A 15,228-nucleotide genomic window follows, 5' to 3' on the forward strand; every position below is an offset into this window, starting at 1 on the left:
TGAAGCAGAGGCTCTTACAAAAAGTACACATGTTGTGTTTAGCTTGATTTGCCAGTTGTATACTAGGTCCTTGTTGTTTTGCTCACTTTGTAAGTTCATGGTCAGACAGCAGCTTTTTGAGGTGCCTGGACAGTAGCTTCTTCTCCATGGAGAGCCTCACCCAGGCCCTGGCCTTGCCCACGTCTGTCTTGATCTCCCCAATGTTCTGGATGTGTCTACGGAGGATATAGTACACAGCACAGAGGTCAGAGGAGAAAAACATACACAAATACACACATATACAAACAGTCATCCTTTCAGATATGGTCTATAATGTTGTAGCATGTTTTGCATCCTTTGGCCAAGGTGAACACAAACCACAAATCTAATATATGATAAGATGCAAAAGCAGTGACAGTCCCTCTGAACAAGGTGATAGACCTCTGCTGTATGTTGTTTTCACCACTGTTCTAGATTCCAGAGCATGCAGGGCTGAGAGGGGGTAGCCAGCCCAGCCAGGAAGAAGCCTTGGCCAGCCCCAGACTCCCTAGTGTTTAAGCCAGCCTCCTGTCATCGCTCCCAGCCACTATCATGCCCTCCGTGTCCAGACACATTCCCTTCCACTCCACCTCTGCAAGTAAGCACTGCACTGTCTGCGCTATAAGTGCTCCCCATGCACCCCTCCTCCTCTCTCACCCCCCCCCCACTCTCACGAATTAACCCAATTTCCTCCACTCCCCTCTGTTCCCCATGGCAAAATATCAACATTCACAATGCAGATTGTTATTGCATGAATGATATTGTAAGAAAAACAATGGTTATCTGCAATCTGCAGACTAACTACAGGAATCCACCTCCTGTAGAATAGAATAAAAATGTCAAATAATAAAGAGCACAGCAAGGTAAATATGAAATGTTGATATGTAGAATGAAGCTACCTGGTCAACCTTTATTGTCCATTTAAAGTACAGATACCCAAATACAAATATTTATCGATTAAAATGTGCTCGTATATCAATGTGACAACACACAAATGAAAAAGAACCAATGGAAAATTCTGGATCCTTGGAAAGAAGACATGATGTGTGTCTGTGCAGACGTGTGATCAGAGTAGACTTCTACAAGACTACGCCACAGCCATGGGTAGGCCGTCATTGTAAATAAGAATTTGTTCTTAACTGACCTGCCTAAATAGGAAATAAACAGCTGCCTTGTATTGCCCTGAGCCAGACCCCCCTCTCCCTGGCTTGGTCTGCAGGGGGTCTGCAGGGGAATCAGGCTGGAAGTAACATGCTGTCACACAGATCAGCCCAGCTCTCTTTACCACCTCCTTCACACCACACCAGGAATGACGTCCTGCATGACTCAACACCACTGGCTGTGATGCACCGTAGACATGACAGTGGTCTGACTGCCTTAACACACAATGCATCCCATAAACTATCGCCTACTTCAGGATTCCTCTCAGCCTGGCTGAGCACTACTGTGGGTAACAGTGTCTGCAAATTGAACTAGTGTGGATAAAAGTGTCTTTTAAATGAACTACTGTGGATAAAAGTGTCTTTTAAATTAACTACTGTGGATAAAAGTGTCTACTAAATGAACTAGTGTGGATAAAAGTGTCTACTAAATGAACTAGTGTGGATAAAAGTGTCTACTAAATGAACTAGTGTGGATAAAGGTGTCTACTAAATGAACTAGTGTGGATAAAAGTCTCTACTAAATGAACTAGTGTGGATAAAAATGTCTACTAAATGAACTAGTGTGGATAAAAGTGTCTACTAAATGAACTAGTGTGGATAAAAGTGTCTACTAAATGAACTAGTGTGGATAAAAGTGTCTACTAAATGAACTAGTGTGGATAAAAGTGTCTACTAAATGAACTAGTGTGGATAAAAGTCTCTGCTAAATGAACTAGTGTGGATAAAAGTGTCTACTAAATGAACTACTGTGGATAAAAGTGTCTACTAAATGAACTAGTGTGGATAAAAGTGTCTACTAAATGAACTACTGTGGATAAAAGTATCTGCTAAATGAACTAGTGTGGATAAAAGTGTCTACTAAATGAACTAGTGTGGATAAAAGTGTCTACTAAATGAACTACTGTGGATAAAAGTCTCTGCTAAATGAACTAGTGTGGATAAAAGTCTCTGCTAAGTGAACTAGTGTGGATAAAATTGTCTACTAAATGAACTAGTGTGGATAAAAGTCTCTGCTAAATGAACTAGTGTGGATAAAAGTGTCTACTAAATGAACTAGTGTGGATAAAAGTCTCTGCTAAATGAACTAGTGTGGATAAAAGTGTCTACTAAATGAACTAGTGTGGATAAAAGTATCTGCTAAATGAACTAGTGTGGATAAAAGTCTCTGCTAAATGAACTAGTGTGGATAAAAGTCTCTGCTAAATGAACTAGTGTGGTAGTGTTTCAGAACAGAGACCCACCTGTTTAGCTAAATAAAACAAATAAAAAAATAACAAATATATACAGTTGAAGTCGGAAGTTTACATAAACTTAGGTTGGAGTCATTAAAACTTGTTTTTCAACCACTCCAGAAATGTCTTGTTAACAAACTATAGTTTTGTCAAGTCGGTTAGGACATCTACTTTGTGCATGACACAAGTAATTTGTCCAACAATTGTTTACAGACAGAGTATTTCACTTATAATTCACTGTATCACAATTCTAGTGGGTCAGAAGTTCACATTCACTAAGTTGACTGTGCCATTAAACAGCTTGGAAAATTCCAGAAAATGTCTTTAGAAGCTTCTGATAGGTTAATTAAAATAATTTAAGTCAATTACCTTCAAACTCAGTGCCTCTTTGCTTGACATCATGGGAAATGTAAAAAAAATCAGCCAAGACCTCAGAAAAAACAATTGTAGACCTCCACAAGTCTGTTCTGTCTCCTAGAGATGAACATACTTTGGTGCGAAAAGTGCAAATCAATCCCAGAACAATAGCAAAAGACCTTGTTTAGTTGCTAGAGGAAACAGGTACAAAAGTATCTATCTCCACAGCAAAACAAGTCCTATATCGACATAACCTGAAAGGCTGCTCAGCAAGGAAGAAGCCACTGCTCCAAAACCGCCATAAAAATCCAGACTACGGTTTGCAACTGCACATGGAGACAAAGATCGTACTTTTTGGAGAAATGTCCTCTGGTCTGATGAACATAAAATAGAACTGTTTGGCCATAATGACCATCGTTATGTTTGGAGAAAAAAGGGGGAGGGTTGCAAGCCGAAGAACACCATCCCAACCGTGAAGCACGGGGGTGGCAGCATCATGTTGTGGGGGTGCTTTGCTGCAGGAGGGACTGGTGCATTTCACAAAATAGATGGCATCATGAGGCAGGAAAATTATGTGGATACATTGAAGCAACATCTCAAGACATCAGTCAGGAAGTTAAAGTTTGGTCGTAAATGGGTCTTCCAAATGAACAATGACTCCAAGCATACTTCCAAAGTTGTTGCAAAATGGCTTGAGGACAACAAAGTCAAGGTATTGGAGTGGCCATCACAAAGCCCTGACCTCATCCTATAGAAAATCTGTGGGCAGAACTTAAAAAGCATGTGCGAGCAAGGAGGCCTTCAAACCTGACTCAGTTACAGCAGCTCTGTCAGGAGGAATGGGCCAAAATTCACCCAACTTATTGTGGGAAGCCTGTGGAAGGCTACCCGAAACATTTGACCCAAGTTAAACAATTTAAAGGCAATGCTACCAAAAACTAATTGAGTGTATGTAAACTTCTGACCGACTGGGAATGTGATGAAAGAAATAAAAGCTGAAACAAATCATTCTCTCTACTCTTATTCAGACATTTCACATTCTTAAAATAAAGTGGCGATCCTAACTGACCTTAGACAGGGAATTTTTACTATGATTACATGTCAGGAATTGGGGAAAACTGAGTTTAAATGTATTTGACTTTCCCCCTCATAACTTAGCCTACTGTTCTGACTAGGTGGTGCACATGTAGCCTATAGTCTGTTTACGAGAAATATAATCATTGAATATTGTAAGAGCTTTCGTTGTCTGCTTATAGGCCCCTTTATTTATCCTACGGTTCTGACTTGGTGTACAGGGAGAATACTGTAAGACCAGCCCATGTTCTAAATTCTGTCGCTGTACATTTCAAAAGTGCAGAACAAATAGTTATATTGACTATGTCCATCCTAGCTCACTCATTAATGTCTTAATCGAAATTACAGATTGCCTCTTATCCGCTCGTCGTCACCTATTGCCATAGATTGTACATCTCAATAGTCAGTAAACCCACATTTGTTTATGAAAGTCAGCCATATCAGCTATGGCTGAATGAACTGTGTCGCTGCCAGACAAGGCTCCGCTGATAGCCAGGTGTAGCAGTGTTAAGGATTCACTTCATGGTGCTGAAAAGAAAGCTTTGCTGTCGGGACAGCTTTATGTAGGCCCTAACAGTTTGTGGGCACCGTTTGTCACCGTTTTATAGCACAATTCATGTATTGTTTAGTGTTGTGTTGTGTAGTGGTTTTGCTGGCATGCATCTAAATACATTTGGGGGAGTTTGCCTCACCAAGATTTACATGTTGGTATAGCATTTGGACCAGACATGAAGACCATGAGGACTGTAGGTCAAGTCTGATCAAATAGAACACAAAGATGGAAGGCTAAGCTTTCAGTATATGTATATATACATATATTATATATATATTTTAAATCATAGCTGGTAATCAAGTGTTTATGCCTGCTGCAAAGCTTGAGATGCATGGCTATGAGGCTGATGTCAGTATTTTTCCAATACATATGGTCTTGAATCATTGATAATATTCTGTCTTGACTGAAAGTGTTTTTAGTGGGCCACAAGATGGCAGTGAAAACACTTTGAAATCATTGCATTCTGAGGTATGATCAATCAATCATTATCTCACCTTGATTCGAAATTGTCATTTTCAAAGAAGTACGTAGAGGTACGAAGGCATACATTTGAACCACTTCTGCCGCTACAGAAGGGACAATCAACACAGGCAGAATAGTATAGTATCACTTGCAACATTCCCCTTACAACCATCCATCATTTCAAGACCATATGACTTGAAATTTATATTCAGGAGGATACTTGACAAATAGTGTATATAAGGTAGGTAGAGCATCTGAAGACACTGGTACTGTGGTAGACCTGGTGAATGGATGAGGAGACTCACCTCATGTCCCTGATCAGGGATACCTTGAGAGGGGGCAAGGCAGCGCCAGCGTCAGATTTGCGTCTCTCTGTGTTGTGGATGAGTCCTGATGTGGGGAGGAGAGAGAGGGATGTGGCTATGGCTTTACATCACCGTCCATTCATCACATTTCAACGAGTGGCTTACCTGGGGGACCCAAACCGGCTGGTGCTGCATCCGTCTTCTCTTTGCTCTCCTGATAATGGAGCAGGTGGGACCACAAGGCAGATTTACCCTGGCAGACGAAGATGGAGATGCGGGAATGAATGAATGCGCATTGAATGCACCTAAATGCATACATGTGTGTTAGTGTGTATATATACTGTTTTTAAATAACACTTGTGTGTGTGTGTGTGTGTGTGTGTGTGTGTGTGTGTGTGTGTGTGTGTGTGTGTGTGTGTGCTGACCTGTTTGACCTGCAGCCCGTGGCTCCAGATCCTCTCCAGCAGGTCACAGAGGGAGGCGATAAGTGTGTTCTCCTCCACGCCTGTAATGCTGACCTCCCCATGACCCAGCTCCACCGCCTCCCTGCCCATCTTCTCAACCAGCATGCGCTTGGTCTGGAGGGACACACACATCACCGTACAGGGAGATTACCATCTCTGGAGGCCAGATGGTTGACACTAGAGGTGCTGGATCTCAATATCCAAGTAATAGTCTACTGCAACGGTCATTAACATCAGAATACTTCTGAGTGACATTGAAACTACTGGAGACTCACTGAAGTTATCGTATTTCAATATCCATGGGATTGTCTACTGCAATCGTAATATGTCTGCGTAAGAGTGAGATTTAGGAAGACTGGTAGTTACTGTACCTTATTCCTGCACTCCTTCAGCAGACCCTCCACAAACTTCCAGTTGGTCTGAGCGATGACGGAGGGGGAGAGGTTGGACAGCTTGGGCTGCCGGATGGTAGTGCCCAGGTTCCTGGCCTCCTGGATGTATTTCTGTAATGAGATAGAGAGGACAGGGTCAAACAGGACAGGGTCAGACAGGACAGGGTCATGGAAGGACAGGGTCAGAGAGGACACACGTGGAGTGGCCCAAGAGTAGGCTATACACCAAGGGAGAGTAATCAATCTGGCTCAATGTTCATCATCACATAAACACAGAGGATCACACCACTTGGCAACCAACCACAGAACGTATACAGTGCATACTGTGGATAGATTTCTGGTAACTACTACAGTGAGGGATTGATCATTCCAGAGGGAGAGGGAGGAGCTCTGAGTCAGTTGTATAATGAGCTGAGCTGCCTGTACTGAGGTCATTTCATGATGGACGATGTGTTTCTGTCTTTTACCTTTCTGACCTCAACATCCATCCTGGGAGGCGTGTCAGTGCCATGTGTTTTCTGGGATTCTGTCAAATTAATCTAAATATTGCTTTCTTAATGTGGAGTTAAGTGCACCCTAAAGTGAAACCCTAAACCTGAGAAGAAACCCTGGAAAGTGATCTGGAGTATCAGGTAAAGCTGTGATGCTAGGGGGAGGAGGAGGGATTGAGGACCACATGGGGGGAGGGGCCATGTGGACATGGTGTGAGGCTCAGGCCCCACCCACTGCCAACACATACCACATCCACAGTCACAGACTTTAGACAGGGCCTGAAGGACTGCGAGAGCCAGTAGTAGTCTAGAAACAGCAGGAGCTGCAGCTCCGGGAACAGACACTCCACATGCTGGGAGCGTGTGTGTGAGACGGAGAGAGAGGGTGAGAGAGGGTGAGAGAGAGAGAGAGAGAGAGAGAGAGAGAGAGAGAGACCAAAGAGAGAGTGTGTGAGAGAAATACAGTAGGTAGATGTGAGGGAGACAGTAGGTGTCAGAGGGATAGAAACAGAAACAGAAAGAGAGGTTAGGTCAAGAGGAAATAATTGAGGGAAAGTAACAGAGAAAAATGGACAAACAAGACTTTAATTCAATCGTTCCAGACGTTAGATATTTAGAAGTGAACACCGCAAGCCATGAAGAAGAGTGAGGAAGAAATCAACAAGAACCTAACGATAACACAAAAACAGATAGACAAAATCCATGTGAATATGGTTTGGGAATGTTAATCCTGTTTTTCTAGGGCTGCTTGATGTCCTCTCACCTCTCTCTGGTCGTTGTCCAGGTAAAGGTGTTCAGCGTGTTGTTTCTGTCTGTCCTTCCTCCTCCACTGTGCTGGAGCACTCCTCTTCGCCCATCTAACATTCAAACAAAACAACTTCACTTAGAAAGATACGAAAGCCAAATAGCAAAGAGAGAGACAAAACAAACATGTTTTTTTCAGTATTATCAATCAAAGTATGTAAATCAGTCTCTCTTGAGGAGGTGTGATACTCACTTGTTGCTGACGGGTCCAGTGGAGAGCACGTCAGACTGCAGCCGGGGGAAGAAGCCGTGTTCGTAGCGACCCTGGCCAATCTTCATATCCAGCAGGTGGGGATGCAGGGCCGTGTGGTCGATCTTAACCACCCGCATCTCTATGGCCTTCTCTGGGGTGACACAGAGAGGGGAGGAGGATGAGGTACTGTCACAGCAGATCCATTAGCACCAACCGTCATGGAGGATTTAACAGTCTTATGTCATTGTTAAGCCCCTCTGTGAGTGCCTATGAGTCATAGCACTGAGGAGTCACATAGATTCACCACTCCACATCTCATCTCTGACTCCTCACCGCCACACCTCCATGCTGTGAGTTATCATCACCTGACCTAGGGTGACAAAATTCCTTTAATCTTATCAAAATTGTCAGGATTTCCAGAAATCCTGTTTGGAGGATTCATGATTTCCTGCTTATTCCCTTCTGATTCTTCCAAACTGGATTTCTGGAAAAACTGGGCATTTTTGCAAAGTTATTGGAATTCTGCATCCCTAACCTGACCCAACACTCAACATCATCAGCACCAATGACAGCAGGCTACATACATAGTTAAGACTATTACAACGGTGTAGATAACTGTGTAATGTATTAGGTTAGTACACATTTATTTAAAAAAATTACAAAAAAAAATAAATCCCTCCTTGTATCTCTTCCCATTGTTGATAGGATTAGTTTGGTGCTGTACTAGATAGTTTGTTGTGTGTCCCGTGGTACTTGTAGGCCCTGTTCAGCACAGTCTGGCTGAGCCTGCTAGTTCCTTGGCTGTTTTACACCCCTTCCTCTCCCTTTCCCCTTCCCTTCCCCCTCCCCTCCCCTCTCACTGGTGTTGGGCTGTAAAGGGAGTGGGCCTCCATCATGTCAGCAGCACAGGCTGGCATGAGGAGGCACCATGCAGTGCGCCTCCTTCTAAAGGAGAGGGGAGGAAAAATAATGGAGCTATCCCGATTGGATTTCTCCAGAAAATTCCTCCAGAAAGAGCTCGGCTTTCATCCCGCGCAGGTAAACTGCATCTTAGCCCTCCCCTATAGGAAGGGCTTCGATGTCAGTTTTGCCAACGCCAGCTTCCTGAGGGAGTTCTGGGGGAAACTCCAGAACGCCCTGAACACCCAGGGGTCCCTCACAGCGATGTTTGAGGTGACCAAGCTGACGGATAATAGCATTAAAACCGTTATTGTCCGTATGTACAATGAAACCGTACAGCCGGAGGACGTTGCAGTATGGCTGGGCAGGTACTGCAACGTGAAGGGTCCCCTGATCCAGGTAAAAGACCTCGATGGGATCTGGACAGGGGCCTGGAGGGTCACTGTCCAGCAAAGGGAGGACCCTGGGGGCTATGGTGGGTTGAAAGCCATCCCATCCACCATAGTCCTCGGAGAGAACAGGGGCCATGTTCACTACCAGGACCAGCCCAAGCTGTGCCGTAAGTGTGGTGAACATGGCCACCTTGCAGACGCCTGTCAGAAGGTCGTCTGCATGAAGTGCCGGGAGGTGGGCCACCGCTACGAGGAGTGCACGAACGGAAGGTCGTGCAACCTCTGTGGCGAGCGGTCCCACCTCATCCGCGACTGCCCCTCCTCCTGGGCCAACAGGGCCAAGGCTGGAAGGAGGGAGTGGGCGGCCGCGGACCGGGCTTTCGAGCGCCAGAGGGCTGGAACGGCAGTTGCCGAGGTGGTAGTGGAGGAGCCGGTGGTGGAGGAGGAGGCAGTAGTGGAGCCGGTGGTGGTGGTGGAGGAGGCAGTAGTGGAGGAGGCAGTAGTGGAGCCGGTAGTGGTGGTAGAGGAGACAGTGGTGGAGCCGGTGGTGGTGGCTGTAGTGGAGGGCGCGGAAGGTGCAGTGGTGGAAGAAGTGGGAGGAGAGGACAAAACCCTCCCCACCCCAATCCCCCTGCCCCAGACTAATGTGACCCCTGAAGGAGAAAGGGCCGAGAAAGACGGCTCCGGAGAGATGTTCAGCGAAAGCTCCCCAAGTGGGTCAGACATCATAGGGTCGGTGTCGGAAAGCACCATGGAGACTGTGTCAGAAGGTACGGGAGAGGAGGGGGAGATTCTGAAGGAACACCTCCTCCTACGTAAAAGAAACGCTGAGGAGCTCTCTGACCCGAACAGGGTGAGGAGAAAAAGGGAAAGGTGGAGTGGGAGAGCTCCCAGGGGGAGGAAGAACCCAGAACCTTCCCCTCCAACTCCCCCAATCAAGTCTCCTTTTTAAGTCCTGTTTTAACCTCCTCTCCCTTCCAAACCCCCTTACCCCGGAGGGAGAGAGAGAACGTCCCTGAAGACTAACCCCCTTTTAACTTTTCAATAGCTTTTCTTCTAGCACTGTTTTTACTCACCCCTTTTATGGCTTTTAAAATCACCACTATAAACGTGAGGAGCGTAAAGACAGCAACAAGAGCACAGTCGGTTTTATCCTTTTTAGAAAGGTTTAACTCTGATGTGTTTTTACTACAGGAGTGTGGTCTACCCTTTTTATCCTCTTACAGGAAATGGGAGGATAAGTGGCGGCACGGGCCCTCCATTTGGAGTGGTTCCAATTTTAACAAGAACGACGGTGTTGCCATTTTAATCAAGACCCCACAGGTGGTGGTGAAGGGGAGCACGGTGGTGGTAGGTGGGCGTGCTCTTTTAGCCAACTGTACCTTTATGGGGAGGGATTTTAACGTGCTAAACGTGTATGGTTTTAACGATAAACATGACCGGTGTGCACTTTTAGAGGACCTGCAGTCCCACATGCTAGGGAGGGATCCTCTAGTGGTGGGTGGGGATTTTAATTGTGTTTTAAGCAGAGCAGACAGGAGAGGGGCATTAGGGGATTTTAAGGTAGACAGGTCAAGTGTTTTATTGCAAGGGCTGTGCAGGGATTTTAAACTGACTGACTGTTTTAAAACCCTGCATCCAAGAGAGGAGGGCTTCACCTGGACCAGTGGTGATGGCACCAGAGCCTCTCGCATTGATTATCTGTTTACCCGGGACTGCCCCCCAACTGATGCTAGAATAACCCCTGCTTTCTTCTCAGACCACGTAATGCTGACGTGCACCCTTTCACTATCTTCGGGTGTGACTGTGGGAAGAGGGCCCTGGAAACTGAACTGCTCCCTTCTAGAAGATGATAGAGTAGTTAGTCAGTACAGAGAGCAGTTCAGCCAGTGGCAGACGCTACAGGACTTCTTTGACACGCGAGCACAGTGGTGGGAAATGGTGAAGGGAAGGACAAGGACCTTCTTTAGAGAGATAGGAAAGGAAAAAAGCAGAGAAAAAGATAGACGCATGGTGGGACTGCAAAAGCGACTGGAAAGGTATTTTAACCTATGCCAACAGGGCCTTGATTTTAACCAAGAAATTAAAGAAGTAAAGAAGGAAATGGCACTTTTAGCAGAACAGAGAAGCAAGGGGGTTATTTTAAGAAGCAAGGAAAGGGAATTAGAAGAGGGGGAGAAGTGCACTAGGTACTTTTTTAAGAAAATAATTAGTAAGGGTAGGATTATGACAGGATTGAGAAACAAGGACGGGGTTTTAAAAACAGACACAGAGGGAATAAAGGAAGTGGCTGAGGACTTTTATGGGGAACTGTTTGGGGTAAAAGATGTGTGCGAGGGAACAATGGGGGACCTTTTAACATACATCGACAAGACCTTACCCAATACAGACGACCTGAAAAAAGACCTGACGAGGACAGAAATCGACCAAGGACTGAAACGTTTTAAGAGGGGTAAATCACCGGGGGAGGACGGCCTCCCTTTGGAGTTTTATCTGACCTTTTGGGATGTTTTAGCCGACGAACTTCTGACTGTTTTTACTGACTTCGAACACCTCGACAGACTACCCGACAGTTTTAGAGTGGGGATCGTGACTCTTTTACATAAGAAAAACGACAGGACGGACCTGAAAAACTGGAGACCGATTACCCTTTTAAACTTTGATTGTAAACTTTTTACCAAGGTTTTAACACTCAGAATGTCTTCTGTTTTAGGGGAGGTGATCCACCCGGACCAAACCTGTGCCGTGCCCGGAAGGAAGATCACGGACAGCCTGATACTGATCCGAGATGCCATCTGTTATGCGAGAGACAGAAACATGCGGCTTGTAGTCCTAAATTTAGATTTTGAAAAAGCCTTTGATCGGGTCTCGCACCAGTACCTCTTTAAGGTATTGCAAAAAATGGGTTTCCCGGACAGGTTCTTAGCTTGGGTGGGACTGCTGTACGGGGACATCACCAGCAAAATCCTTGTAAATGGGCATCTGTCAAAAGCAGTGGGAGTACACTGCGGCGTCCGTCAGGGCTGTCCGTTATCTCCCCTTCTGTTCGTGGCCTGTATTGAACCACTGGCACAGGTCTTGAGAAGGGACCAAGGGATCAGTGGGGTGGGTATCCCGGGGAGTGGGGGGATGACCGCCAAGTGCGTCTTTTACATGGACGACGTCAACATTTTATGTACCGACCTTTTATCCGTCGACAGGACTCTGGACAGGACTGACTGGTACGGACGAGCCTCTGGGGCGAGACTGAACAGAGACAAGACAGAGGCCCAATTCTTCGGACCGTGGGCAGACCCAGACTTGACCAGACTACCTCTGACAGTTAAACTGACGGACATAAGGGTACTGGGGGTAAAGTTTGACCGGGGGGGAGGAGGGAGCGGTAACTGGAGCGGAATCCTGGGGACGGTAAGACAGAGACTGGGTTTTTGGGGACTACGACAGCTGACTTTTGAGGGCAAGGTTTTAATCATTAAAGCTGTGATTTTACCTGTGCTTTTATTAATCAGTTCTGTTTTTATCCCCCCTCGAAGGAGCATTTTAGACCTGGAGCGGACGCTTTTTTACTTCCTGTGGGGAGGCAAGTGGGAGAGGCTGAGGAGGGAGGTGGTCAAGAGGCCCAGGTCCAAGGGGGGGAAAGGCTTGCCTGACCTCTACTTGTTCCTGGGCAGCCGCTACACAGCGTTACATCTGACTCTTGCCACCTCCCCGGTCAACAACAAGACCCAGGCCCTCGCACGGTTCTGGCTGGGATCTTACCTCAGGACTCTGAGGCTGATCCCAGTCGACCTGCGAGCCCCAGTCTCTTTCCTGCTACCCCCGCACTACGCCCAGCTCCAGAAGTTTTTAAGACATTTTAAACTGGAAAAAGAAACAGTCACGGTTTTAACAAAACACCGCTCTCTTCTCTCTCTTGTGCAGGATCGGGAACCAGTGTGTCCAGTGCACGGGCTCGCTATAGGTGAGCCCACAACGGTTTGGCGCAACGTGGCCCATCCTGCTCTCCTGAATCGGCATCGGGACCTGTCCACGAGATCGGGACCTGCCCACGAGATCCTCCCGGTCAGGGCCGTTATGCACTCACGGGGCATGGCGAGGACATCCGCGTGCCCCCGACCAGGCTGCGGCCAAGAAGAGTCGGTGAGGCACATGCTCTGGGAGTGCAGAGCCGCCAGGGACCTGTGGAAGGAAGCAGGCCCCCTGATCACCTCGTGTCTGCCAGCAGGGGAGGACCTAACACCTCAGCTCGTGCTGTATGGGGTGGGCCGAAGGCCCATTCCATCGAAGGCCTTCACCAAGCTCTGGCCCACCCTCACGTGCCTGAAGGAAGCACTGTGGTCCTCCCGTAACCTGCTGGTAGCGAAAAACGTAGAGACCACCCCCCAGGCAGTGGCCATGGTAGCCACGGAAGCCCTGGGGTGGTACGGAAGGAAGGGGGCCTCGACCCCAGGCGAAGGGTCCCCCACAACACCCTAGGTCCCGGCGGCCACGGCCTGACAGCGCTGCGGCGCCTAGGGCGATGCGCCTAGGGGAGGGATCTCCTCTGGGCCCCGAAGGACGGGACGATGATCTATTCAGAAGAGCAGGATGAGGTGAGCTTGATAAAGACTCACCCCCCTCCTGTACAAGGGACTGAAGACAGCCTTTTAACAAAGTGACTTTTTAACATGGTTTTTCATGTCTTAAAAATGTTTTACCTTTGTTAGATCATTAGTACACATTTTAAATGGCTTTTACAGATTTGATGTTTTTACAAGGAAAGTACTTTTATCCATGGTTGTTTTCATTAGTTTTAACAACATGTACTTTTTAACAAATTTAAATGTAACTTTCAAATGCTGTGTTTTATGCTTTGTTGCCGTTTTTATGTGTATCAATGATGTAAAAAATGTATGAGCTGTTTTTAAAGGAAATGTATCAATAAAACTTTTCCAAAAGAAAAAAAAATTAGGTTAGTACATAACTGGCATGCATGCAATGAATCATACAATTACAGAGAGGAATTTGAAATAATTTATAGTTAGAGGATAAGAATTCAACAGCTAAATCCTGTTTGACATGAATTATTCCAGGTGTTACTGACTATTCCCATGTGTGTCTTGAAAACATACAAGTATCTTGCACCATCTGAGACAATGATCTCCTAATAGTATAGGTGTGAAAACAGGTCTCCTCCTTTCTTACCCGCCTCGTCGATATTGGTGCAGGTCTGGTACATGGAGGTGCGCAGGGTGGGCGTGCGCACGTTCAGCATGCGGATTTTGTCCACGCGGGAGTCAAACACCCTCAACGTGTGTTCCTTGTCCTCATCATCATGGCAAAGGATCTTACTATCGATGAAGGAGGCGAACATCTGAGTCTCCAGGAAACGGGACAGGAAGGGCAGGTAGGGCTCAGGCTGGTCAGAGAGGAAGGAGGCCTGGAATCGACAAGAATCACATCACAATCACAATCACATCACATGAAGTGAGGTCTCCTGGGGGTCAATTAATATGAAAAGCTTTAAAGAGCATTGAAGACTTCCACTCAAATGAATTTCAGAGTCTGGAGTAGGACAGCGTCCCAAATGCCACCCTATTCCTTATTTAGTGCACTACTTTTGACCATAGTCCTAGGGCCCCTATATAGGCCCCTATATAGGGAATCCCTGATCTCACCTTGTCAAAGTTCTGCATCTGGTCCCTGTTGCTGAACCAGGACTCCTTGTCCTGGCTGGGCTGGATGACAAACACCTCATAGTCGGCGAACATCTGGGTGAAGCGGTTGGCGAAGACCTCTCGCACCTGGATGTTGAGCTGATGCATCTTCAGCTCCTCCTCATCACACTGCACCTTCAGGTCCTTGTTGCTGCTGGCATCCTCCCTCACATCCAACTGGAAGAGAGAGAGGGGGAGGAAACACAGTGGCTCAGGAAAACAGCACAGAAAAATAGAGAGAGTGAAAAAGAAGAAGAAAAAGAGGGGTTTGATGACAGAAGTTAAGAAAGCCATAGAGCAGGGGTCGACAACAGGCAACCGGCAACGGGTGGGCTGGTAATAAAATAACTGTAAAATCACCAAGGTATAATCAAGGTATGAAATTATTGTTATTATCAAATCCAATTAATGTTTGGGCTTAGATGTGATCAACTTGCAGTGTTCAAATTATTAGAATTATGTTCCGGCCCCCCGACCATCCGCTGTGATAAAAATCGGCCCGCGGCTGAATCTAGTTCCCTACTCCTGCCATAGAGGGTATGGGTTTCTTATCTCCATGTTAGCACAAGCTGCTGGAGCACTGATAGGGGCATGGGGGAAGAAGTCTGAGACGTTTTAATTTATTGACAAAAAAAACTGAAAACCCACACATTCCTCTGTTACAATCAAAGTGTGACACAATTGCAGATCTCAACATGCAAGAGCAGGACAAAAGGACACAGTGAGTGAGTC

At 46.3% G+C, this 15,228-nt stretch overlaps 1 protein-coding gene across 5 annotated transcripts in view; it reads right to left on the reverse strand.

Moving 5' to 3' along the window:
- Window positions 1–15,228, reverse strand: part of dennd5a (DENN/MADD domain containing 5A) — a 96,626-nt gene that overhangs the window by 7,759 nt on the left and 73,639 nt on the right. For 4 of the 5 annotated variants that reach the window (XR_016496861.1, XR_016496860.1, XM_021607633.3 and 1 more), the window contains 9 exons: window positions 14,458–14,673; window positions 13,985–14,219; window positions 7,509–7,659; window positions 7,275–7,368; window positions 6,000–6,131; window positions 5,590–5,742; window positions 5,330–5,417; window positions 5,165–5,249; window positions 87–215 (listed from right to left, as the gene is read on the reverse strand). Coding sequence is in view for 3 of the 5 variants with exons in the window: in XM_021607633.3 (XP_021463308.3) it covers window positions 87–215; window positions 5,165–5,249; window positions 5,330–5,417; window positions 5,590–5,742; window positions 6,000–6,131; window positions 7,275–7,368; window positions 7,509–7,659; window positions 13,985–14,219; window positions 14,458–14,673 (1,283 nt within the window). In the remaining 2 variants the exon portion in view is untranslated. Of the gene's footprint in view, window positions 1–86; window positions 216–5,164; window positions 5,250–5,329; window positions 5,418–5,589; window positions 5,743–5,999; window positions 6,132–6,759; window positions 6,865–7,274; window positions 7,369–7,508; window positions 7,660–13,984; window positions 14,220–14,457; window positions 14,674–15,228 lie in introns of all 5 variants that reach the window. The other variant, XM_090238846.1, reaches the window with a different exon arrangement.

This window comes from Oncorhynchus mykiss, chromosome 6, assembly GCF_057628025.1.
Source record: "Oncorhynchus mykiss isolate SJ-2025 chromosome 6, ASM5762802v1, whole genome shotgun sequence".
NCBI classification, from domain to species: Eukaryota; Metazoa; Chordata; class Actinopteri; order Salmoniformes; family Salmonidae; genus Oncorhynchus; species Oncorhynchus mykiss.